The 27,935-nt window shown below is 40.1% G+C and overlaps 1 protein-coding gene across 2 annotated transcripts in view; it reads left to right on the forward strand.

The window, feature by feature from the left end:
• The window catches only part of Elapor2 (endosome-lysosome associated apoptosis and autophagy regulator family member 2), a 164,234-nt gene that overhangs the window by 90,074 nt on the left and 46,225 nt on the right, over positions 1-27,935 (forward strand). For both annotated transcript variants that reach the window (XM_085684180.2, XM_085684181.2), the window contains exons 3-8: positions 11,218-11,413; positions 15,788-15,935; positions 20,053-20,139; positions 23,402-23,507; positions 24,278-24,430; positions 25,178-25,266. In XM_085684180.2, coding sequence (XP_085540306.2) covers positions 11,218-11,413; positions 15,788-15,935; positions 20,053-20,139; positions 23,402-23,507; positions 24,278-24,430; positions 25,178-25,266 — 779 coding nt within the window. The remainder of the gene's footprint in view (positions 1-11,217; positions 11,414-15,787; positions 15,936-20,052; positions 20,140-23,401; positions 23,508-24,277; positions 24,431-25,177; positions 25,267-27,935) is intronic.

A 27,935-nucleotide genomic window follows, 5' to 3' on the forward strand; every position in this document is an offset into this window, starting at 1 on the left:
GGTCATAACCTTTACTCCCCCCGCCCAACTCCTCTGAGATCTCCCTATCTCCCTACACACCCAACTTCATGTTCATTCTTCTCTCAAAAAAGAAACATCAAAACATGAGAGAAAAAAAAAAACCTCAAAACAGATAAACCAACTAAGAAAAAAATCAGTAAGACAAATACCAAACAAATTAAAAATGTGTGCGTGTATGCATGATGACGTGTGTGATCACACACACACACACATACACACACAGTTCATTTTGTGTTGTTTTGTGTTGGCCTACCTCTGGAAAAATGATTGATTTATCTTTCTCTAATTCCTTCTCTCAAGACTCAGAAATCTGTGTGGAAAGGTTGAGATAGAAAAACTATATGGGATAAAGGTGGATGATATCTCCAAGAAAATGGTATCTTCCAAACACAAAAGGACTGATTCACCCATGAACTCCCAGAGACTGTGACAGCGTGCACAAGACTGCCCAGTCTCAAACCAGACAAGATCCCATCCCTGAGACCATCTTTTCCACCCCACGGGACTGCCCCTCTGGAACATGGTACAGCGCACCCCTGATCATTGCTCAACCCCCTTTTAGGAGTATGTGTTCTGCCGATGTCTACCTCCTGGTGAAATGGATATACGGGATAGATAAAACGAGATTTTTAGAAGATTGGACATAGAGACTCAGATGTATTTCTTTGTGGGCCCTTTAAATTGGCTAAACCTCTCTGTAGACTTTATTTTTATCTGCAGTCATTTTCCAGAAAGTATGGAGTCTAGCATGTAGAACTTTAAGAATATTTGTAGTTATGACCTCAGATGCAGAAGGAAGCTGGTTAGTTTGACTAGTTTGTGCCTAGCATATCAGTGATTTATATGTATAATATGCTTTCCTTATTTAGCAAATATCAGGAAAATAAGCAGAGTTCTCAGCTACAGAATTTCTCCATTTAGAATTTTATTCTTTCCAACATAGAATAAGCTCTTGGGAGACGGCTGGTATCCTATCATGATTCTTAAAAAAAATCTAGAATACTGCCATACTCTGTCAACTGAATCATTTGTGTCCCTAACTCAGAGTCTGGCAGGGCATTGTTTTTGTTGGTGAAACACAAATACCTACTATGACTTGTAAGAACTGATTCTGTGTACGTCAAGACAGAATCGCGTTGTTCCCGGCAGACTTGGTGTAGGAATGCTGGTGGTGTAGGAATGCGTTTCCAGGTGGGACCTTGAGTGTGCTCAGGAGTCCACAAGTGGCAGGAGAGAGGCTGGAGTGGATACCAGCCTTGAGAGAGGAGATAAAAAAGAACTGTTGAGAACGGTAGAGTCAGGCCCTTGGCGTTAGTGGTATTTGAGGGGGGTTGTCATTAAGGAAGCTTATCAGAATAAAAGGTCCCATAAGGAAGAGAGGGAACTTGGTTCTAAAAACTGCAGTAAGGTTGGAGAGACTCTCAGGAGGTACAGAATGGCAGGCACCTTCCAAGGACAAGAAGTTCAGGGTGCTAAGAACCAGAGTGTTAGGGCATAACCAGAAGCTGAGAAAAACGACTTCACACATAGGTTATCTGCCACCTTTGGTTACTCAAGTACTCGGAACTTTCTCTTCCTGTAACCTTCGCTATTTCCTCTCTCTTTTCTCTCCTTCCTTCCTTCCCTCCCTCCCTTCCTCCCTCCATGCCTCCTTCCCTCTCTTTCTTATCTCTTTTTCTTCTTCTGAACTTTAGGTCCTCTTGTTCTCAATGAACTGGGACTTTTCCCTTTCCCAATAAAATACCAAAGTCAGTAAATCACAGTAGAATACATTTGTATTTTTTTTTATTGTTTTTTAAAGATGAAAACTCCCTTTGCTTAGTTTTAAAAGGATTGTCTGTGGCTTTAACATTGCTCTGTGTTTCTGCTTGATCAGGTCTCCGTGTAGTTCAGGAATTCTGCCTGGATGGCCGTGTGAGAATGTGTGAAAGGAGATGTGCGGTGAGAATCAGTTTTCAGATATCAGAGGCAATACTTTCACTAAATAGTCCTTAGATTGGCAGTTGAAAGGTCAGCCAGAATTGGCCTTATTAGTGTATCTTTTGTGGATCTCTTGACTAACTTTCACTTTATACAGTGAGAGGTAAAAATTTTTATTCTCTAAGGAGTACACAACTAAACATGTAGATATTCTAGCTGTGTGAGCCACACTTTATCTTAATGGAAAGTTAGATGTCATAATTGGTAGGATTTGATCTTGAGAATCCAGTCCTGGTTATTTAACTGTGTAGCTCCTGCTTGCATAGGAACTCCACATATTGCTTCAAGTAGCCTTGTGGCCATGCTAGACCTAGGACTTACGTCCTTTGACTTCCAAGGCAAAGTTTTTCCTAATGCTAATACATTTTCCTGCAAATGGGTTTCTTGGTTCAGCTGTAGTGAAATGCTCTGGCTTCAAGGGCGAAAGCTTTACATCTTGTAAAGCAGGGCGTAGATTCTGCAGCATAGTCAGCCTGGAGAGCCTGCAGAGATGGCTGAATAGGTGGGCAGTGCCATGCAGGTGCAGACACAGATGCAAATGAGAACCCTCAGGGTCCATGTTATTACACGTGAAGCAGCCACAAGGTCCCAAAAGTCCTTTAATCATCTGGATAAAAGATGACTGATTAGGTATCATAGATTCATTGTTTTCTGTGATGAAATCATGCCTTAGATCCAATGACTTCTAAATTATAGTGTAACACTAATGACTCTTGTTAATGCTTTTGCCCATTTATTCTTAGGAGAACAAATACTACTTACAGAATTTGGATAAGTTGTCTTCCACAACCCTTCTTCTGCCTAGATCGGACATGATAGGCAATTGACAGTCACTGCCAGTCTTCCTTGGAGGAAAATGTCTTCTTATGATAAGAAGACTGTTGCTAGATAAGAGGAACAAGTGTTTTCTTTAAGCCAAGGGAAGCCAGCCTCCTGTGAATCGCAGACAGGGTAAAAAGTGGCTTGTTTCATTGTAATGACTTGGCTTCCTCCTACCGCACTTTCATTATCGCAGAATGAGAGAAAGTATTGTTTTTTTTCTGCCTAGGAATTGCACACATAGGTCTGAAAGTGAGAGTGTGGAGGTGCTGTCCTTATTGCTGGCGCTGAGGACAGACAGAAGCAAGGCATGCTGGACTGAGAATGCTCCTCATTTTCCCCAGACACGCCTTCTTCTCATTTTCCTAGGACAATTATGATTGGAAACCTGAGTGACCATTAAAGTATTGATTATCTGATGACGATAATCCATTGGTTAAAGGAGAAGCGGCAGCTAAGTGTTCTTTCAGGTCCTGTAACTAGTTATGAGGTCCCTGCTTCAGCCCTTTATCAGTAGTGACCATTATTAAACGTTACAAAGGTCTCCTTGTGCAGGGAAAATGATGACTATGACTTTGACAGTATTTATTTTACTAAATGAGACTAATCAGTTGAAGAACAATAGTTACACTAGTGCCTCTTGAATTTGGATTTAACATTTCCCCATAAATATAGAGCTGTTTATGCTGAGATGTGAACTTGGTTTGGCATATGAGGTGGGCTTTATAATGAGTTTAAGCTCAAAGAGATGAGATGTAACTATAATTGATTTTGAGAAAGATCAGGCTATTACAGCAGCTCTGTGAACATAGAGACAGAATTAATTCTACCTTCCTATTTGCTACCACACCCCTGGTGCCTAATTGTTGTCTGTCAAATGCTAAATACTCAAAAGTACTTGCTGCTTAAATTAATCTTATTGTTTTGATACCTGTAATAAGATTCCGTCGGCTCAGTATCTTGTCAGTATCTCACGAAACAAGCAAATTGAAAATTCTTTTAAAGCTGCTCTACTGATTATGGTCCAGAAAGCATGCTTTCGTAATGAAATGGCTGGAATGAAAATAGCAAACATAAATGCATTCCCCCATTGCAGCTCCACTAGCCAGTCAGCAAGCAAGACTTCTGTGGGCAAGCTGCTCCACCACCCCCAGCCCATTGGACCCTCTAATCCACATCTTCCACTAGCCCCACAAATGTAACCACCCACCAGTGGCATCAATGGCCCTGGAGGCACAGACACGACCTATACCAGTTGGAACAAGAGATGGGTAGACGCCAGTGCAAGAAGACATTCAATAACATAAAGAGCAATGTGGCACCACTAGAAGCTAAGTAGTTCTACAACAGCAAGACCTGGACATCCCAATGCAGATAAAGCAGAAGAAAAAAGACTTTAAAAATAACCTTATAAAGGTGATAGCGGCCCTAAAAGAGGAAATGAAAAATTCCCTTAAAGAAATCGAGGAAAAGACAAAAAAATGGGGATAAAAATCATTAAATCCCTTAAAGAAAGCAAAGAAAAAAAAACCAATCAAGTAGACGAAGGAAACTGTTCAAAACTTGAAAATTGAAATACAAGCAATAAAGACAATACAAACCAAGGAAATTCTGAAAATGGAAAATCTGGGTAAATGAACAGGAACTACAGATGCAAGCATAATCATGAGAATGCAAGAAATGGAAGAGAGAATCTCTGGTGTTGAAGTTATGATAGTGGAAATAGATTCACTGGTCAAAGAAAACATTAAAGCCAAAAGAATCATAACACAAAATGTCCAGGAAATATGGGACATCAAGAAAAGACCAAACCTAAGAATAACAAGGATAGAAGAAGAATACCAGCTCAATGGGATAGAAAATATATTCAACAAAATCATAGAAAGAATCTTTTCTAACCTAAAGGACAAGCTATGAAGATACAAGAAGCTTACAGAATTCCAAATAGACTAAACAAAAAAATTCTTCTTACAACATAATAAAAAACACTAAATATACAGAATAAAGAAAGAATATTAAGGATGGACTAAGAATTAAACGCTTTTGATTTACAAAAATAAAAAAAAGAAAGAATATTAAGAGCTACAAAGGAAAAAGGTCAAGTGACGTATAAAGGCAGACCCATCAGAATAACACCTGACTTCTCAGTGGAGACTCTGAAAGTCAGAAGTTTCTGAACAGACATTATGTAGACACTGAGAAACCACAGATGCCAGCCTATATTAGCAACTTAACAGCACACCTAAAAGATCTAGAATAAAAAGAAGCAGACTCACCTAGGAGGGGTAGATGCCAGGAAATAATCAAACTGAGGGCTGAAATCAATAAAATAGAAACAAAGAAAACAATTCAAAGAATCAATGAAACAAAGAGTTGGTTCAAGAAAATCAACAAGATAGACAAACCCTTATTCAAACTAACCAAAAGCAGAGAGAGAATAAGTGGGAAGTAGTTTTGAACACATGGGCACAGGAGACTATTTCCTAACTATAACCCCAGTAACACAGACACTGAGAGCAACTATCAATAAATGGGATCTCCTGAAACTGAAAAGCTTCTGTAAGGCAAAGGACACTGTTATTAAGACAAAACAACAACCTACAAAATGGAAAAGGTTCTTCACCAATCTCACATCTGGCTGATCTCGATCTCCAAAATATATAAAGAGCTCAGGGAACTAGACATCAAAATACAAAATAATCCAATTAAAAATTGAGTATAGTTCTAAACAGGGAATTATCAATAGAAGAATATCAAATGCTCAACTTCTTTCGTCATCAGGGAATACATACTTCCACTGCTGGTGGGAATGCAAATTTCTACAGCCATTTTGGAAATCTGTAGTTTTCTCAGAAACTGGGTTTCAATTTACCTCACGACCCAGTATAGCCACTCTTTGGCATATACCCAAAGGATCCTCAATTATACCACAAGGACATGTGCTCAGTTATGTTCATGTCAGTATTATTTGCAGTAGCCAGAACCTGAAACCAGCCTAGTTGCCCCTCAACTGAAGAATGGATAAAGAAAATGTGATACATTTACACAGTGGAATATTATTCAGCTATAAAAACAATGACATCATGGAATTTGCAGGCAAATGGTTGAAATTAGAAAAAAAAATCGTCCTGAATGAGGTAACCCAGACAAACATGGTATGCACTCACTCAGAAGTGGTTACTAGATGTAAAGCAAATGATAATCAGGCAACAGTCCACAGATCCAGAGAAGCTAGGTAACAAGGAGGACCCTAAGAGGAAGGGGAAATAGATGAGATCTCCTGGGTAAACTGAGGGTGGGGTGGTAGAGGAGTGGGGATGGAGGATGAGAACATGAGGGAACGGGATGGTCTAGTTGGGGGAGGGTTGGAGTGGGAGAACAGTGAAAGAGGTGTCTTCATAGAGGGAGCCATTATGGGGTTAGGAAGAAACCCAGTATTAGGGAAATTTCCAGGAACCCATAAGGATGATGCCCCCAGCTAAGACTCCTAGCAATAGTGGAGAGGGTGCCTGAACTGACCTTCCCCTGTAATCAGATTGTGAAAACCCTAACTGTCATCATAGAGCCTTCACCCAGTAACAGATGGAAGCAGATGCAGAGATCCACAGTCAAGCACTAGGTCTAGCTCCAGGAGTCTAGTCAAAGAGAGGGAGGAGGATTTGATGCTCAAGGTGGGGGGAGTCAAGATCATGATGGGGAAATCCACAGAGACAGCTGATGCAAGCTCATGACCGTTCATGGACTCTAGACTGACAGTTGGGGAGCCTGCATGGGGCCAAACTAGGCCCTCTGCATGTGGGTGACAGTTGTGCAATTTGATCTGTTTGAGAGGGGGCCAGCAGTGGGACCAGGATCTATCCCTGGGGCATAAGCTGGCATTTTGGAGCCAATTGCCTATAGTGGGATGCCTTGCTCAATCTTGATGCAGAGGGGAGGAGCTTAGTCTGGCTTCAACTTAATCTGCCAGGCTTTGTTGACTCCCCATAGGAGGCCTCACACTTTCTGAGCCCTGGTTGGGGAGGATGGGTTGTGGGTAAGTGGGTGGGAACCAGGAGAAGGGGAGGGAGTGGGAACTGTGGTTCCTATGTAAAATGAATAAAAAGTTTAAAAGAATATGTGTAATTTAGAGCTGTAGTCTTTTAAAACATGAGGTCTTTAGATGGAGAGCTAAAACCAAGAGTCTCCATGATAAACATTAAAAATACTTTTTACTGATAGACATAAATCAGAGAGAATAGTTAGTATATAAGTAATTCGATTTATTAACTATTTCTTGGCACATTTTGCTTGCATTCCCTCTAATATCTTACTTTTTCTATCACGCTCCTTTTCCCACAGAGACTCTCCCTTTGATGGTCTCTTACTGGGTCCTGTAAGCAGACCTATGACGAGGAAGAGGGTGGGATGTTCCCAGTGGAACGTGAGAACAGGAACCCTGAGGGCCACACAAGCTGCCCATGGCTTTGTTATTTGGTGATGCACTAGGATAGTATTTTCCGTATCTGCTTCTTGGCGCCTGTGCATTTGAGCCCTTTCAGGGTCATAGCTGTAGAAACAATTCAGGAAAACAGAGTCAGTAGAGAGCCAGCGCCTGGCCTCCCGGTTAAGCCTGGACTTTGCAGGTGAAGTTTTAAATATCTCTCTTCCAGTTGCTGCTGTGGTAAAGTACTAAGAAAGCCCAGGCTGAGACGACTGCCAAACAGTGGCAACCTTAGACAAGAAGGTCGTTGTCTCTCTGTCTGCCTGGCTGTCTGTCTCTGTCTTCATCTCTGTCTGTGTCTGAATCTCTCTCCATCTCCCTCCTTTTCTGTTTCTGTCTGTCTGTCTGCTTTCTATTTTTCTCAATGTGATTGTATTGAGGCAGTCCTAGCAGATCAGCCAAGAGCAATTCTGAGTGTAATTGTGAGGGTCTTTCCAGAGAGAATTAAGCAAAGAGAATTCTAATGTGGATAGCGCCACTCTGTAGGCAGCAGTGGGGAGCAGGATGGGGCCCAATGAAGTAATAAGCCAGAAAGATGAAAGTCAGGGAATATCAGCATTCTCTTGGTTATTGGCCACCATGATATGACAAAATCTGTTCCACCATGCTCCTCCTACCATGATGGATGTGAGCCAAAATGAAACCAGGCCTCTTTAATTTGCTTTGCTTAGGTATTTTGTCCAAGCTTTGAAAAACTAACGTAGTCCTTCTACAAAAGCTCCAGGGTTGGCTAATTGTCAATTTCATTTAGTTATTATAGGATTTCAAGGTTGTTGGGAAGAAGTTAATTTTTTACTTTACTTTAGAAATGACCAATTAATTAAAATGAAATATAGCCAATCCATACAACAGCTAATATCTAGAAAAACTGGGCAGTACCCTGCCTAATTAAAGTATCCTATGCTGTACTAACAGACAAACAAACAACAGCAAAACAAAGAATGTAGTTACTGAAATTGTAGACCACACCAAAGCCCGACTGCCAAGATCAGTATTACGAGAGAAAGTTAATGACAGTTTGAAAGAAAGTATCAAGAAGGAGATGCTTGTGAGTGCTAGCAAAGGTAGGCATTGCTATAACTTTGTGAAATTAATTAAATTTAAATCAATTACGTTAAATCAGTATACTCTTGTGATATCAATTAAATTTTAACCAGAGTGTGTAGTTCTTCCTTTGATATGTGCCTATTGGGATGAAAGAAAGACAGAATAGAAGCAAAGGATTAAAAGGGATTAAACGATGAAATACTTTAGGACTTCTTAGCTTTCCTGTGTTGTTGAAGGTCTTTGTCCATTGAATTTGGACAGCATGGCTGTCCTGCAGACACAAGGTAGCATCATCCTACTTATTATTTACGTGTCCCTGATATGAGTAGCGTCCAATGCAATTATTTGTGACATATGCCAGGTGTATTGAACAACACTCCCGTCACCTAGTCCCTTAGTTTTTTGAGATGGATGTTACTTTTATCTTGCGTTCATAAACAACGTTATTAGACCTATGGAAGTTAGGAGTTTGCTAAAATAGTTCCCAAATGCATGTTTTCGGTTTAACATTTGAGAAACTTACAACTAATGTGAGAGTGGGAATTAAATATTGTCTTATGTTGCAGATGAATGGAAGGTGATGTAGCAGGTGGTACTGGATTTGTTAGAATTGTTTCTCCTTTGGACACTGATTATTAGTTCCCTTGAATTTTCTTTAAGGTAGGGTAGTGCTTTTAGAACCAAGAAAGCTAGACTCTGTTTTCTGTGCTCTTTGTTGATCAGATACTGGGTAACCAGGTTATTTAAATATAAAATATACCGTGGCTCAGTTTTCTTACCTGGCATATGTATATAATACCTTTATCCTTCATGAGTCTATTATAAATACAGTCATGATTTATGGGTTCTATATTTGCATAATTTATTCATAACCCTCAAATCCATATACTTAGGCATTCACAATAATTTACAGACCTGATGGACTAGTTATTTATTTATTTTTGTCAACTTGGAACAGTCTAGGGTCATTTAGAAAGAAAAAACCTCACATGAGGAATCGCTTCTCTCAGACTGGACTTTACGCATGCTTCTGGGGGCATTTTCTTAGTTCCTGACTAATGTGCAAAAACTCAGTCCACTATGGGTGGTGCCATCCCTGGGCTGGTGGTCATGGCTTCTGTAAGAAAGCAGGCTAAGCAAACATGGAGAGCAAGCGAGTAAACCGCACTCCTCCATGGCCTCTGCTTTGGTTCTTTTCTCTTCTTTCCTGCCTTGGGTTCCTTCCTAAATCTCCCTTCACGGTGGATAATAAGCTGTAAGGTGAAATGAAACATCTTTATTAATTGCTAATCAATCTAAAACATCAGTATTTGATTTCAGACTAAACTGTCTTCAGAGAGAGTTTCGAATGCTGCTTTGTTGTTGATCCTATTAGTTACGTTAGGGGACTGTTGTTAGAGTCTGAGTTTACTAGAAGACCTTTAACTCACTGACACGAAAAGAAATAAATAGTTTTCTTAGCTGTTTCTTTGCTGGTTCTCATACTGCTACTAGCCACCACGGTGAGCATGTGCATATGACAGGGAAGTCACACGTATTACATTTTTTAACATAGCCCTGTGAGGCAGCGCCCATGGTAGTTACCTCGGGAACAAAAGCCCGAAGAGACAATTAGTGGACTCAATGCCACAGAATTAAGAGGTGTAATAACCTTGTTCCAAGATGATCTTCCTTTCCTGTATCCAGGATATCTTTGACCTTGTGCAATGTTCTCTGCCCATCCTTCGCTGATATTCTGTTGTTTTACTGATCTCAGAATATTGGTTTGAATGTTCCCAGTTCACTGAGGAGCAGTTTAAGCTTTTCTAAAGAGAACCATTCTATTAGTTTTGTGGGTGAGTGGGCGGATGAGTGTGGGGTTCAGCTCTAATTCTTTAATTAGATTTTTTTTTTAAAAGACAGCTTTTTCTTATTTCTGTTTAAGTCCTCCGCTGTATTAAGAGGCGTGTGCCCGCCTGTGAGGCTCTTGCTGCCTCACTGGGCTGGGAGATTTCTTTTCATCAGTTAATTTGGACATTTTATTTTGTTCTTATTCCTTTAATGTCCTGATTAAGGGATTAGATAGCCCCTCTCCAGGCTTCAGCTCTAATTCCACCCCACACAGGGCCATGCTCTTTGGAAACATTGATTTGCATTTATTGAATGAGTAATAACTTAGCAGCAAAACTCCTGGCTTAGTCTAGCTCTTAAAAAGGCAGAGACCTTGGCTTTAGACATGGATGAGGGTGGTGTAAATGGCCAGGTTGCCATGGTAAATATTGCAAAGGTCGAAGATGTTGAAAAGGCTTCAGAGTGGGGATAACTTGCTTAGTGACTGCACTACTATCCTGTATCTCCTTTCTGTTTTGTTCTTCGTTGGACCAACATTTTGCTTGAACTTAGCATACGCTAGGTACAACTAGGACCCCAAAATAATGGCCTCTTTTTCTATGGAGAAAAAGTAATACTTTCCTTCGTTATTAATTTCTATGTACCTTAGGGGAGGAGCTGTGGAAAGTGAACTGTTAGGCCATGGAGGTGGGCACAGATGACAGTGTGAGATGAGGGTTGAGGATTATTTGGCTTGAAGACGATCATTTTACATAGGAACTAGAGTTATCCAGATAGAGAAGGTGCAGCATCTGGGAAGGAAAGCACAGTAGCAGAAGAGAGGATTAATATGCATTTTGTTTTGATCAAAAGAGTGTGGAGCAAAAGGTGAGGCGAGCAAAACAGGTTGAGGGAGATTGTGGAGCGCAAATAGCATCTAGGACGACATTGGAAGGCTTTCCTCGGGGTTTTATGAAAACAACTCTGCTGACAAAACAAAGGAGAGAGGGTTACCGGAAGAGGCCAATGACTAATGGGCTGTACCTTTTTCTGCCTTCCAGCTTTCTCCTGTGCCTCTGGAGAATATCTAGAAATGAAGAACCAGGTATGCAGTAAGTGTGTCGAAGGCACCTACTCCTTGGGCAGTGGCATCAAATTTGATGAATGGGATGAGTTGCCAGCGGGATTTTCCAACGTTGCCACATTCATGGACACTGTGGTGGGCCCTTCTGACAGCAGGCCGGGTGGCTGTAACAAGTAAGACCCAAGCGACGGCACTTTGCACTTTGCAAGACTTGGCAAAGGTGTAGTCATTCCTTTCTAGAAAAAGTTGAGGACGGTTTTACTACTGATGAGGATTGTAGATTAAGTCAGGGCAAAGAGTTGCATTTTTGAATGATTTAACAAATGAGTGCTTTATTTATGTAATTCCTACCCTCTTCTCCTCCCTCTGATTCCTCCTGTGTCACCCAAACCTCTCTCAAATTCACGACTTCTATTATTACAGACATACATATCCATATATATGTAAATATGTGTGTATATGAATATATGTGCATATAAATACTTGATGCTGAGTCCATTTAGTGTTGTTCAAATGTGTGTTTGTTTATGACTGACCATTCGAGATTGGATAATCTGATGGGGGCTCATCCTTGAGAACGGCTGATTTTCCCTCTTGAAGCAGCCATTAATCGCCTATAGTTCTTTATCTGTGATGGGGCCTTGTGAGAGTTCTCTCATCCAATTTGTCATGTCAGCTGGTGGTGTCATGGTGCAGGTCTTGTTTAGGTGAGCATATCATTGAGATTTCATAGGTGAAGCATACATCCTGATCCTCTGACTCTTTCTAATCCCTTTTCAGCAATGAATGTTTACTTAACACACACACACACATTTAATGAGATTACATCACTTGGATGATAATAGTATTAGACTAACAAAAACCCAGGCATGGGAAACTGCCCTTTGGGTTTTTTGTCAGGGGAGTCCAAGAGACCCCCTTGCTGCCTATTATTACTGCCTACTTGGTTGCCTCAAGAACTAGAAGGTAAGACTGTATTGCTGGAGACACAACATACTTCAGACCTGGAGGAGTTGAGCGGGAGCTGACCTGGAGACTTCCTCCCCAAGGTCAAGCTTTCCCAGTATTTGAAGTTGCTATGCAAGCCGCCAACAGAGGAAAGCAATCAGAAGTCTTCCCCAAGTGTAAAACCTGTTAGCTACAACAAGGACTAGCACGGCAAGAAGTTCAAGAGTCCAATAGCAGCACCTCCATCTTACCACCGCCAACTGTGTAAGTGGACTCAAGCCCTGATCAGTAGAATGGAACTCATGCTTCACAGTGCAGACAGCCAACTATTCATGTCTGATGACGTCATGGTTCCTAGCAGAGAGCCTATGACTGCCCCTTTCCTAAGCCTGAACAATTTCCAATGGTATTCTACATAGTTAAGCTTATACCTACAGATAAGTTTAGCTCTCCTCCCTCATCCCAGAAGCTTCTTTTTTGGATCATTTGTGAGACCATTACAGAAATATACAAGTTGTTAAAATGCAGAGAAACACTGTTTGTGGGATGCCCAACGTCCAATGATACAACTCTAGCACAAAGCCTGTACCTATGGCTCAGGGAACATCTGAGAAGAGGAGTATTTTTTGGACTGACATTACAAGGGATGTAGCTAAATTTTTAATGAGAAAATAATTGGCTTCACAATATAATAGAAATTGTATATAGACTGCAAAAGAGCTATTAGAAAAATGGGTTCATTATCTTATATTATAATCAAACTTTGGGCTGTGGTATTTCTACTAACTTTTCTCTATTTTTTAAAGAGAAATTTAATGTTTTTGCCCCATTTCTTTGCGTGTTTGACCTTCATTAAGACATTGATTATTTTCTAGGAGTGTAGGTTAAGGATCTCATGTTGAAAGGTCTTTTGCTTAATTGCTAGTTGATCACTAGCTTCGCATATGACAGCGCTGGAGAAATGCTAACTTGTTTTCAAGAGAAAAAGAAAAGTGTTTTCCCTTGAAAGGCACTTCCTTCTGTTCTCTTCATTGACTCTGCACCATTTCCTGTAATGTGGCCATGTTTAGGAACTTAAAGTAGAGGTAGTAAAACAGGGAGCCTCTGGCTGCCTTCTGACAAGAATGCTTCATCAGGAACCTGGCATCTTCATCATGGTTGAAAGACACTGAGGAGTTAGCTCAGCTAAGAGATGCATTTCTTGGCATATCCCCTCCATCTTCCTTCACTTCCCCCCTTCTCTCTCTCTCTCTCTCTCTCTCTCTCTCTCTCTCTCTGTGTGTGTGTCTGTCTGTCTGTCTGTATAAGTCTATGCATTTCTATTTTTAGAGCACCTGATATTGAGGAATTTTTAATGACATTTATTTAGTTTAGTTCTGCAGCTCCAAGACTGCATTAATTACTTTCTCGAAAAGATCCTTAGAAACAACCAAAGGGGGATAGGTGTGTTTTTCTCACCGTGGGGTTGGGGTGGGAGAGCATAGCTGTTCAACTCACAACAAACAGCAAGCAGAGCAAGACAGGTCAGTAACAAATGGGAGACATGGCAAGATACAGCTCCCAAGAACATGCCCTAAGTGACCATGCACCACCATGGTCTACCTTCCAAACATGCGCTACCCTCCCTACCTCGGTCACTACTCAAGACTCTATTCAGAATTTGAATCCACTCATGGATTCATTAGGTCAAACTCTCATGGTTGAATTATCTCTGGTAAAGCTTGCATGACAGAACCAAAGGGGTGCTTTAGGCTTTTCTCAATCTAACCAAGTTGACAACCAAAATATTTACAGAACCACCACCAATGTTCACTCCTCTTAAACTGGCAAGTCATTTCAATGTGGCTTTGGCCAAGCACAGCACCATGCATGCATAAAAGTGCCTTAGAGTGGGACAGGAGCAGCGTGTGATGGGACACCAGGTCTTTGTTCTGGTGAACTTGAATATTGACATCCTATTCATCAAGAAAAATCCATAAATAGACTTTTTTTCAATATAGTTTCTTTAATATAATAACTTCTCAACATAAATTTCGGTTGACTATTGTTTTCCTCTTCTCCCTAGTCATCTGGCATTACATCCTGTTTGTTTCTTTTTAATCAGTTGGGTCATATTGACTACTTAATTATTGAGCCGAGAAGTCCTTTATACATTATGGACACGAGACATATATGTATGTATCTGTGAAATACATATGTATGTATCTGTGAAATACTTGCTGTATGTTATACACACATATGCATGTGTTTGTGATATTTCTTTCAGGTCTGTGACTTTTGACTTTTTATTGTCTTAATGGTGTTGGATAACTAGACATTTAAAATTTGACTGAGACTCATCATGTTTTATTTTTTCCTTGCTCTGTTTGGTGATTTTTTCTGTGTGTGTTAGGATCTCTTGGCTAACCCTAAGTTTTGAAGACTGCAGATTATAGTGTAGGTTCTGATTGTAGTGTAGACAGGGTTTCATCTTCTAGATCGTTACATATAGAACAGTAATGCACATTTATACTTTTCTTGGTGCCTCAGATATTGTGAAGCATGCTGTAAACCCTGACACACGCCAGTGTTCTGTTTGAAAGATCCATTGCTTACAGCACATTCTTAGGTGCTTTAGAGGATCTAGCATTAACTCATGGTGGAGGTTTTGGTTTCTATATCATGACTTCTTCAACAATTTAAGAGGTCAAAAGTACTACAACTTTATATATTAATTTAAATATTTAGCGTTTGGTAGTACTATTTCTTTCTATAGACCCTCTCTCTCTCTCTCTCTCTCTCTCTCTCTCTCTCCCTCTCTCCCTCCTTCCCTCTATCTCTTTTCCTCTCTCCACCTCTCCCTTTGTGTATATGTATGTGTCTATAAGTCAAACTCAGATGTTATTTGAAAGAGTAATTCTACCCGAGGTTGTGAATATTAATATTAGTGATTTTTAGTAGACAAAAAGCATTTTATAGTAAATTGATCATATAGTCTTACAACGATTTTAGCATATTTTGCCATGTGCTATAACAATAAACCCTTTTACTATGGCTATTGTTAGTACTGTGTATAAAAATATGCACACACACATAACTATATAAACACAACCTGCCAAATCCATTTCCTGTTGCTTGTATGTGTCTGATCGCAAGGATGACTACTCTGCATTGAATAACCAATCTTGGGATTCACCCCTGGAAAAGACTAACTCTCCCTCTCTTAGCAGTAGTTTTTGTAATGAACACCTTCCATGTCTGTTGGTGTTATTATTCTGAAGGCAATTTGAGAAGGACTAAGGAAGTGTTCATGGGAGGGTCTGGAATGGGAGGACATAGGAAAGGTTAGGGGGAGGAAAGGAAAGGGTCAAAATGATGTCATTATATTTTAAGTAAAATTAAGTAAAAAAATAAACTTCTCAATAGTGTAGTTAACCTTTGAGTTTCAGCATAGCTGGTGATATAGCCTTCTTTTGCCCATAGTATCTACTTCTGCTACTCTGAAAGGATTGTGGCTAGAAGAGGTTTCTGAGCTCTTACATAAAACTTTTGGAAACTTTTATAATTTAATAAAATTACTTTCTCATAAAAAAAAACAACTTTTGGTTCTGTTTTCACAGCTCTTCTTGGCTTCCTCGTGGGAACTATATAGAGTCTAACCGGGATGATTGCACTGTCTCTCTGATCTATGCCGTGCACCTGAAGAAGTCAGGCTATGTCTTCTTTGAGTACCAGTATGTGGACAACAACATCTTCTTTGAGTTCTTTGTAAGGCTTTTCACATTATAGAATTTGATTTTTAGGGAACATTCATATAACGGCCTGTAAAACTACTATTCCATTCCACTTTATGCCTCCTAATTTTCTGGAAGGTGTTAACTGGATCTTTCAATGTTAAAACAAAGTCCCCCCTACCTCTGTACTTTGTGTTCAAATTAACATTGTTTCTTTACTTTTCAGATCTTTCTTGTGGAATAACATTGGCTTGTTTCACCTCTGGTTATGTTCATCAGGTGGCTATTTGGCTTAGACTGTACGTCACAAATAATTTTTCCAAGATTCATTTTATTTTTTTGGCTACAAAACTGTTACTTCCTATGCATTGTGTGTGTAGATTAGTATCGATGTTTACATGTTCATAATGTGTGTGCATGTATGGAGGACAGGCAGATGTTGTATGCTTCCTCTCTCACTCGCCACTTTAGTTTTTTGAAGCCGAGTATCTCAGTGAACCTGAGCTCACAGATTCAGCCATGCTGGCTGGCCAGTCAGCCCTGGGGATCGGCCTTCCTCTGCTCTGCCAGTGCTGGGGTTAGAGATGGACCACTACAGCCGTCTTTTGTATGTGCTGGGGATCTGAGCTAAGGTCCTCAACCTGGTTATGTACCAAGTATCAAGTCCTCATAACAGTTTCTATTATGTTAAAATTATATTAAGTTTTTTGTTTTGAACTTAAACTATTTCCTTACAAGTCAGTAAATATTTCCTTACTGACTAAATTTGTTTATTCACAATTATTTCAGAAGAAAAAAATGTCTGTGTGTTCTGTTTCTGTGAATATTGAACTGTTGAAAGGACTCCCTGAATGAAATAGTTGATGTGTCTGTCATGAGCTTAGGTGGGATGAGAGAATCTAAGATATTATTATATACTAACAGAATAATATAGTGGTATATTATTTGTGTTTTAACAAATACAACTTGCCTGAAGATCAGAGGGCAAAGTAGTCTTACTTATCAACCATATAGGCCAGAGAGTGGTGCCACACACCTTTAATTCTAGGACTCAGGAGACAGGCAGATGGATCTCTTTGAGTTCAAAGCCTCCCTGGGCTACAAAAGATTCAATCTAAGAGAAACAGAGCTCACACAAAGGTGATCCCAACACTTAGGATCACATGCCTTTAATCCTAGCACTAGGGAGCTGGAGACAGGAGTAATATGACTGGGTGGAGAGAGGAATATAAAGAGGAAGAGACAGGAACTCAGCAGAATGTGGAGACAGAGGTTGGTGGAGCGCATTGCAGGATGGCCCCTTTGTTTTTCTGGGCCTTGATAGAGGTAAAATATCTCCAGTGGCTGGCTGCTTTGCTTTTCTGATCTTCAGCTTGGACCCCAATATCTGTCTTAGGATTTTTTTTTATTTGTGCTACAGAATAGTTACTGAGGCTATTGAACTAATGTAAGCTGTATCTGATCTGGTAACATTTATTATGACAGTGACCTGAATTCTTGAGAAAATGTTTTCAGATGGAATTACACTAAGCAGTGTTTGTTTTGGCCAACAATGGGGAAAACGCTCCTGGAATCCAGATTTTAGGAAAAGACTATACTAACAATTTCAAACAAATTTATATTGATCTTGGTGATGAGTGTTTCAAATCAGTAATTATAGTTTCTATATCAAAAGTTTGAAGGCAAGAACTATTTCCCATGCCTTTGAAGTGAAGAGGTTCTGGCTCTCATCTTAACTCTGTAATTATAAGCTGTGTGTTCTTGGGCAGTTAGTCTGACTTTCTGGTCATCACTGTTCCCTTCTGTGAAGTGGGTTGTTTGATGAGGCATTTTGAGCATCTTTTAATATGGGTATACCTTGATGTTTTAGGACATTAAGCAACATTTAGACAGATATACTTTCTAAAGTATATCTTATTTGCAAAAAGTCTTGTGAGAAATAGTGAATATTTCTTGTGACATTTTAGCAGTATTGCAGAAAAGGAAATTAGGAAAGCAGACAAGGGTCTAATTGTGAATAGGCAGTTTCTTTGTATTTCCCAACACGTCCCTTGAGAGTAGTCCATAAAGGTGTTTTTCGGGTGTAACATTTCATTCCTTCCTGACAGAGATGCCTGTATTCGTCTGGTTTAGAGTCTGAAAGGGGTGGCAAGCTCCTGCTGATCCCTGTATTGGTGTTTTACACTTATAGATCATGATTTATTGACTCGGGTCAATATTTCTCAGTCATCATCCATCAGTGATGAAAAGGAACTGTTTGAAGATAAGAAAGATGTAGGTGGATGCGAAGAAAAGTACATATAAACAGTGTTTAATTTGAAGCATTGAAGCACTGAGTGAGCCTTTCCATGTCTTTTAAAAATGATGAAGCTGAAACCTAGAGAGGTTATTGGTCCATGGTTGCACCTTAGCTAATTTCAAAATGAGTAATGGAATTTACTTCTTCAACGTGTCGGGGAATGTCACAATCATGTGATATCTGCTTTCACGTGTGAAAAGCCGTTAGCGTGCCTAGTCATTGTTCACTGAAGGCATATTCAGAGCCTGCAGCACGTATGAAATGACTTCACATTGGTGTCACGTGGTGGTCAGGGGAAGAATAGGACACAAGTTCAATGAAAGGAAATCTCAATTGGATATTCTCTTGATATTGGGATCACAAATGGAACTATTGTCTACTTAAGTCTTTAGACAGTTCTCTTTGTGAGAACACTTTAAGCTTTGTGACAGATAGAAAAAGAAGTCAGGCAGCAAGAGTAATTTACAGAGAAAGATCGTTTTTGACGGGGGTGAGCATGTGATGAACTTGGCCTCCACCCTGCTGCCGACAATATTGCTGTACCACAATGATGGCCTGGTTTTAGGTGTCTCTGTACGCTTTGTAGACCTGAAAAAGTAGTGTCCTAACCTCTGAACACTCTTCAAGGATTATCCAGAGAGTTCAAGATGTTTAATGTAAAATATGTTATCTCTAGTCATCTTAAGTGTCATTAATATTTACTCCATTACAAGGGTTAAGAAATAGATTTTATCCATTACCATGTAGCGACATATTTGGATTATGTCCTGGGAAATTGACAGTCAGAACACACTATTTGCTGATTTAAATTTTTACTGCTGTCAGTGAAATTGGCAGATAAATGTAGCTCTCCCTTTCTTTTGGCATCAGATGGAGGTCATAACAGAGGTCCACACGGGTGAAAATGAAGGCGATAGATGACTGTGGGGTGCCCATTTCCAGCTGGCACATCTGCAATGCAACCCCCTCACTCCTAAGGCTCAGGGAACATGGCAGAAGTGGGGACAGAAAGAGTTTTAAGAGTCCAAATTTCAGGACACCTGCTGCGAGGTAGTGACATCTAGACATGACAGAAGCTACGCCAAAAAATCTTAGCAGAATGGTCACCTAATTGAGACCTGAATAGTGGCCGCACCAGTCAGCATGCCAGGGCGGAAGGGGCAAGTTCACAAGCCTCCACCCCTAGGTGGAGTCATCCTGTGATCAGTGGCTGCTGAGTGAGGGAGAATCAGTTTTCTTCGAGTGTAATCCCTAACAGGTTAACCAATTCTAAGTATCATCCTTAACATGAGTTCCTATGAGGAGCATTATTATTGACTCTGTGGGTGTTTACAGATGTATAATAAATGCAGATGAAGTCAGGAATCCCAGGTTGGAGATGAAGTTGGAGATGTGTGGGAGGGACCTTAAGGGGGAGAAGGAGAGTTAGAAATGATTTAAATACAGTATACTTATGAATGAAATACTCAAAAAGAGAAACAGTTGAAGTTAAATTACTAATAAATTAAAAAGATAATTAAATTAATTAGCTATTAAACTTGAGCTTGCATGGTGAATGTGAACTGTTGAACATGCGGGCAAACTAGGCGGAGGCTTGGTTCTGACCTTCCAGTGTCATTATTTTCACTGGCCTGGCCTTTGGTTACAACAATGAGATGGTTTTCTGAGAACCACTCCCCCACACGCAGTTGTACTGTAACCTCCAGGGCTTTTGGTATGTTTGCTTGCTGGAGATTACTCTGTTGTTGTTTAAAATGGGTTGAAGGGTGTTTTTGCAGCGTGTGCTGGGAACAGCAATGAATGAAAGCTATTATTCCCAAAGCATCACCACGTGCTTGTGTTTAACTCACAGATTCAGAATGACCAGTGCCAGGAGATGGATGCCACCACAGACAAGTGGGTGAAACTCACAGACAGTGGAGAATGGGGCTCGCATTCTGTAAGTCTCTTTTTGTGTCCATTTGTTGACACCAATTCTTTTCCTTCCATTTCCCAATGATTTCTTTTTCTTAACTTTCTTTTTTCATTAAGAATTTTTTAATACAATCTTCTCATTATACATAGCCACCCCTATTCCCAATCCTTCCCCTCCTCCCCATCCACCCTTCCCTCCACCCCACTCCCCCATTCACTCCTCAGAAAGGGTAAAACTTCCTATGGGGAGTCAATAAAGTTTGACACTTCACTTCCTTTGAGGCAAGACTAAGGCAATCCCCCATATCTAGGCTGAACAAGTTATCCCTCCAAAACTATTGTGCTCCTAGATGCCAGAGGAATAAGTGGGAAGTAGTCTTGAACACATGGGCACAGGAGACCACCTCCTAAATATAACCCCAGTAGCACAGACACTGAGAGCAACAATTAATAAATGGGACCTCCTGAAACTGAGAAGCTTCTGTTAATCAAGGACACAGTCAATAAGACGAAAAGGTAGTCTACTGAATGGGAAAAGATCTTCACTAACCCCACATCAGACAGAAGACTGATCTCCAAAATATATAAAGAACTCAAGAAACTAGACATCAAATTATCAAATAATCCAATCAAAAATGGGGCACAGATTCTCAACAGAAGAACTGCAAATGGCCAAAAGACACATAAAGAATTGCTCAGCATCCTTAATCATCAGGGAAATGCAAATCAAAACGACTCTGAGATTCCATCTTACACCAGTCAGAGCGGTTAAGATCAAAACACTAATGACAGCTTATACTGGAGAGAGTGTGGGGCAAGAGATCACTCCTCCATTGCTGGTGGGAGTGCAACCTTGTACAGCCATTTAGGAAATCAGTGTAGCGGTTTCTCGGAAAGTTGGAACTCAGTCTACTCAGGATCCAGCAATACCACTCTTGGGCATATACCCAAAGGATGCATGTTAATTCTCAACTATTTCTAAGCATTCATTCTAAGAAAATAAAAAGAGCAACATGATCTCCAACTTCAGTGAAGTTCCATTTAGCAAAGAAATTGCCTTCATGTTTCTCAGACTCACATTTAAAATTTTAGATTATTTTTCTGTTTTCTATTTTCCTTAGGATGCTTTGCCATTCCCTGTTCATCTCAGCTTTCTTCCCCTTTAAAGTGGGACTCAACAACTTAGGGAACTACTTAAAACTAGTATAAAATATTACTCAGTTTGAGTATGCAATTTTACAAATGTGCCTGCCACATGTGATAGACCAGTATCTGGTCATTGGCAAGATCACGAATTGCCTTCATTCCATGTTCTCTGTGGTAGTTTTAAGAAGGGAGTTATCAGGATTGCTTTTTGGGCCTCTGTGGTCTTTAACATTGCATAGACTTGATTGTCACAAAAATTACCCACTTTTGGAGTGCCAACCTACTTTCTATATATTTTTCTATATATTGGTTTGTCAAAATTCTACCCTTTCTGCTCACGCCATAGGATGAAGTTTACTTTTGTTCCACACATATCTTTAAATACTTGAATTTTAGATGTTCAGGTGATATGTTTTAGTACATGTCTTGTTTGTGACACTTGTGACGTTGTCTTTTTGGAGTGAGGCGTAATTTTAAAACCTGGCTCTGTATTAGAGCTGTATTTCCATAGTTGGTTTGGTTAATGTATCACTTAAGGTCAGTTCAGTTCAACATCCAGTTGTCAGGATGGTGTGGGAGGTCCTTCTGTCTATGTGTTGCTTTTATTGGTTAATGAATAAGACACTGTCTTGGCCTGTGAAAGGGTGAAAGAACAGAGCTAGGTGGGGAAAACTAAAGTGAATGCTGGGAGAAAAAAGGTGAAGTCAGGGAGAAGCCATGGAGCTACTGCCAGAGTCAGACATGCCAAAACTTTGCTGGTAAGCCACTGCCATGTGGCGATACACAGATTCTTAGAAATGGGTTAAATTAATATGTAAGAGTTAGCCAATAAGGTGCTAGAGCTAATGTGTCAAGCAGTGATTTAATTAACACAGTTTCTGTGTGATTATTTCACATCTAAGCTAGCCAGGCAGCTGGGAACCAACAAGCAGCCATCCTGCAACAGCGGGACTTTGGCCATCAGTAAGTATACTATCATCACCATTGAGGACTTAACTCCAGAGCAATGTACTGAGAGCACTAGTTCCCCACATCTTCCAGGGTGTGTAGTAGGGCAGATTTCATGTTGTATAGCTTGACTGTCATCAGTCAGGGTTCATAGAAGAATAAAGGTATCAAATGAAAAAGCAATGGCCTCCTAGCTTTGGATCAATTACTTGCATCAGCAAGAAACTGATTAGAAAATTAGTTTGATTTCGGTGTAAAAAATGTCCCAGTAGCAAAGGGAGCAAATGTGATTGTCATTAAATGTCTCAGGTTAGAGTTAGATCAAACAACCTGTAGCCTTGTTCCTGTCACGCTGTGACTCGTTGAAAAGTTTTAAAAGCTATGAAGCTACGTAACCCATTTTTTGTCACTGAACAAAATATGCAAGGTTGTATATTTTCTAAATCTCAAAGACTTATCTAATTCTGTTTTGGAGGTTTAAGATCAGAATACCCACATCTTCTCAGCTCTGTGGAAGAAACATCAGATGGCAGAAATGTATTCATGGGTACTCAATGGTGAAGCCTGAAGTCAGCCAGGCAGAGACTCTACCCAGTCCCAGGGAGCCCCAAACTCACCCTTTTGTTAGGGTCATTCCTGTGGGAACTAAGGGCACGAGACCAGCACTAGCACCTTCATGAGGCAATGTTCTCGGTGACATAACTACATCTCATCAGCCTCAGCTCACAAAAGTTCACTACTGCCACACTTGGGGACCAGGCTACATATGGATCTCCAGGGAGTGAGAACACCATATCCAGGCCAGAGCAGAGACAAACACTATGCTGCCTTTTTCCTTCTCACAGCTCAGAGATCCACCTTAAGAGTAACATTACCGTCAAAGTATATGCTTGGGATCAGATTTATTCACCCTGTATGACAGAACCCTTCTGCGTCTAAGCCACAGCCTTGAAGTTGAAGAACAAGTTTATCTTTTTAGACTTAGTTTCTTCCTTAGTATATTTGTGGATTGTCAAACAGTTCTATTCTTAATTTTGAATCAACTTCATTGTAGCTTAAGCTGGAACTAAGAGTATTTAAGTTTTTATTTCTATTTTAATGTTGATTATATAAAGAATTGAAAAAGGGTATAAGGGAGGAATCTTTGGTGTGGTTAGGAATACTGACCCGAGTGTCTGTGCTTCTTTCTGTAGGTGATGCTGAAATCAGGCACAAACATTCTGTACTGGAGAACAACAGGCATCCTTATGGGCTCCAAGGCAGTCAAGCCCGTGCTAGTAAAAAACATCACCATCGAAGGTATTTTATAGCTATGAGCCTTAGTAGTCACTCATCCAATGTGTTGGTTTAACTGACTCAAGGGTTTATATTATAACAAAGACACAAATTAATGTCAGACCTTATGCAAGTCTAAATACCTTAGTTTTATGTTCACCAAATTGATTAATCAGTTTTTTTTTTCTTTTTCCCTTCTACCCTCAAACTGGATTATTTAATCAGCGTAAAGCAGCAAACACAATGACAATTGCCAGTGTTTTTTTTTTAAATAAAATGAAGGTATATTTGTTTACAGGATCCCATTACTCATTAGAGACATGTAAATTATGCCAGATAATCTGATCATTGTTATATCCATAGAACTAATAATAGTCTGGCTATTTCCTACACTGCGTGTGCCTTTCTGAGCCAGATGGGTCATTTCTAGACCAGCTGAGCCCCCGATAAATGCTGTCATGGCTCATGTTCAAGTAGCTTGCATTTAGTTAAAGCGGCAATTCTTCTTCATTAAAGTTCGGTGTGTTTTGCTGCATCCTGTGTGCCTGCTCTTGGGATGTCGCCTCATTAGTCATTGGGACATCTGCTGGACAAAGCTGGAAGCACAAACCAATAGATTTCTGTTTCTAGGGTCTTTCCTGCTTGCTTGTACATGGTGTCTTTCTTTGTTCCAAGGATTTAGGCTCATATTGCTATTAACATCTCTCTCTGCTGTGCAGAAGCAGTAAGTGGGTGCTAATGTGCTCACTGTCCTGGGTTCTCCCTCCCAAGCACTGCTTTTCCTTCCCATGCAGGGGTGGCATACACTTCAGAGTGCTTCCCGTGCAAGCCAGGCACTTTCAGTAGCAAGCCAGGCTCATTTAACTGCCAACTGTGCCCCAGAAACACCTATTCTGAGAAGGGTGCTAAAGAATGCATAAGGTGTAAGGAGGACTCTCAATTTTCGGGTAAGACTAATCGACAATTTTTATTCTTCTCTCTCAGTGTTAATGTTGGTCAAGTGTGCTTCACAGGGCAGAGTAAGTGTGGTAGCAATGGCGGATCACATGCCAATGCGATGGAGTGAATTCATGTTGGATGGGGACCATATGACATTCTAGTACCCTTCTCTGCATGACTTTCTCCATTTGTCTATGATTTTCCTTTATACCACACTCCATAGATATCTGGTTCAAATGTGTTTGCATCAGTCTAGCCAACTGTTTACTTTCACCTGGTTTGTTACCTTAGAGACTGTAGAGATATATTTAGAAATTTTTTATTTGTCCAGTGTTCAATGCTAATATAGGAGAGATCTGCCTGATGTAGTTGTATCATAGAAACATTTATCCTCCCTCTAGGCCAAATAAAGATGCAAACATCTGGCCAGGCAATAATGGTGTACTCTTTGGGGAGGCAGAGGCAGGCAAATCTCTGAGTTTGAGGCCAACCTGTTCTACAGAGTGAGTTCCAGGACAGCCAGGGCTACACAGAGAAATCCTGTCTCTTAAAACCAAACCAAACTAAGCAAACAATAAAAAAAAAAAACTAAAAAACGAACCTTTATTTGCTTAAGGGTTGTCTAGTCCTACCGAAACTACTCTAGCACAGTGAGTTTTTACATTAGCTTGCTTTTGAGTTTTGATGTTCAGTTTCTCTTAAGGTCACAAAGGAATTGGTACTTTTCCAAAGTGTGTTCTGTGTGTATGTTGCAGAAGAAGGAGCCAGTGAGTGTGTGGATCGCCCACCCTGCACTACCAAGGACTATTTCCAGATCCATACCCCGTGTGATGAAGAAGGAAAGGTAACAGCGGGGTTTAACTCATCCCGTGTTTATCAAACCTGCTTCCCGGTGTGAGAGCGCTCTGATTGTTACCTGTGTGTGCAGATTGTACAGAAGAAATCTAAGATGCTAGGTGTCGCAACCTGCCTCTGCTTTGATCTCCCAACTTCTTTGTTCTCTGGACAATTTGTTGCTCTTAAGCCTTCATTTTTTTTTTTTCAGTCTTTAAAGCAGCTTTGATATTGCTACCTACTTCATAAAGCGTCTATGAGAAGAGTTAAGATCCTCTAAGTTTCCAGCCCAGGGCCTGGCATGGGATGGGTGCTCCACACATTATTACTGTCTTTCTTAAACAACTATATTCTCTCAGAGGTCAAAAGATCAAGAAGAGCACAGCTTGAAAGATTTGCTACCACTCACAGGATAAAAATGCTGGGTAGCTTTTATCGCCTTGGGAGGAACTCAGAATACTTCTCAGAGGAGCTAGGCAGCCACATGCTAATTCAGCCATGCCAGGCTACTGTGTAATCGTGTTTACAAACCACAAAGTAACGACCATACGCACAACACTGAGCTGGAGGAAAATACCCAGATGATCTTTACAGTTGACCCGTAATTCTTTAAATTAAAGACCAGCACGTACCAGCCTGTGTCAGTGAGAAGCTGAGGGTGAAGTCGCTCCTGTGACAGGTCCTTCAGGTTTGTTTGCAGCCTGCAGGAGGACATGTAGTTTTGGGGATATAGCAAAATATTGCTTTCCTTCCTAATTTTACATCTGTTGATGCTGATTTGTACTTTTCGTATTTTTGTGAATGTGAAGCCTTCTTTATGCCTTTAAATACTTTAAAGAAACATTGCTTCGAATGATTTAGAGTAAATGTATACTAATTTAAAGTGATTAGTGGAAATTTTTAATAAGAAATGTAACCATTATTTTTAATAACAATAAAACTAATAACATTAACTGGTTGACCATGGCCCTACAATAATGCCATGTGAGGCTATTTCTATTTAGAAAACACATATAGAGGCCCCTAAAATGGAATGAAAAGTGTTGGGTATAATACCTTTAGAGTAAATGTTTCTTATTTAAACTTGCCTTACTTACTAATAAAATTAAATTAATTTTATTCTATGTAATGATGATTAAGTCAGTATTACTGCAGTGTAAACAAATGAGATTTATTGATAATTCAATTTATCTGAACAACATGAAAATATATTAAAATCATATTTATTGCATTACTGAGTGCTCTAATATATTGACAAGTATAATGCTAGTGACCAGTATGATAATACCTGGTTGACTTGGCTTAATTTAATTAAAGTCATGCAAATTTAAATATTGTTTAGGACACATACACACAGTACAAATTTGCAAGCATGCTATATTTATACATATACATGAACTGTTTTTCATATACATCAGGAAATCTATGAACATGCTCTAATATATAAGAAAATAATGTATCTGTGTTTTATAAATTCAGTGTATTTTTCTTTCATTTCTTTTTCTTCTTTTCTCTTTTCTTCATCCTTTTTTTGTTTCTGACAAAATCTCACCATGTAGCTTTTGCTGGCCTAGAACTCTGTGTAGTTCACGCTGACCTTAAAGTCCCAGAGATCCCCTTTTAAGGCTTAGATCTACAAGGACATTGTGATTCTGTCTGGTAAAACCTATCTGCTGAAAGGGCTTTGGTTTCATAACAACACTTTATGTTTCCATCTCAGTTTCTGAAGAGTGAGCTGATTGTTGGTGTCTCACCTGCACTATGAGCCATCTGGTTCTAAATATCATTAATATTAATTAGCTTCTCTTCCCACCAGCTTCACTTGGAAGCATATGTCTCTCTCAGAGAGACAGAGAAGCAGTTTGTCATGTGTGGCAGGAAGGTTTGTAATGAAAACGTATCCTGGAGAATTTGTGACGATTTCTCCATGTTGAAATGTTTAACGATAAAGGGTATCTTCTTTGGTTACTTTGGAAGCAGCTTGTTATTTGGCTTCCCAAATCTACTTGCATCTTTTATGGTTTCTATTCTCATCAGACTCACCCTTCTTCAAAGGTGCTGTGTGCATCTCCTGGGTAAGCTGTTTAGTAGCTCGATTCTCGGACTTAGTGAAGTGCTTGACTTGAGAACCACACAGTGAACGTCCAGTCCCCAACACCCGTATGAGAAGCCTGGCCTGGTGACCTGTGTTTATAAGAAAAGATAGATAGAGCCAGAAGAATGGTGCCCAAGGTTGTTGTCTTGTTGTCTGGCCTGAAATACACACACACACACAATCACACACAATCACACACACACAACCACACACACAATCACACACAATCACACACACACACAACCACACACAACCACACACAATCACAATCACACACAATCACACACAATCACACACACAACCACACACAACCACACACAATCACAATCACACACAATCACAATCACACACAATCACACACACAGTCACACACACACAATCACACACAATCACACACAATCACACACAATCACACACAATCACACACACAATCACACACAATCACACACAATCACAATCACACACAATCACAATCACACACAATCACAATCACACACACACAATCACACACACACAGTCACACACACACACACATACATACACACACACGCACGCACGCACGCACAGTGTACATACACACCCCT

This window comes from Myodes glareolus, chromosome 27 (genome assembly GCF_982192425.1).
Source record: "Myodes glareolus chromosome 27, mMyoGla1.1, whole genome shotgun sequence".
Taxonomy (NCBI): Eukaryota; Metazoa; Chordata; class Mammalia; order Rodentia; family Cricetidae; genus Myodes; species Myodes glareolus.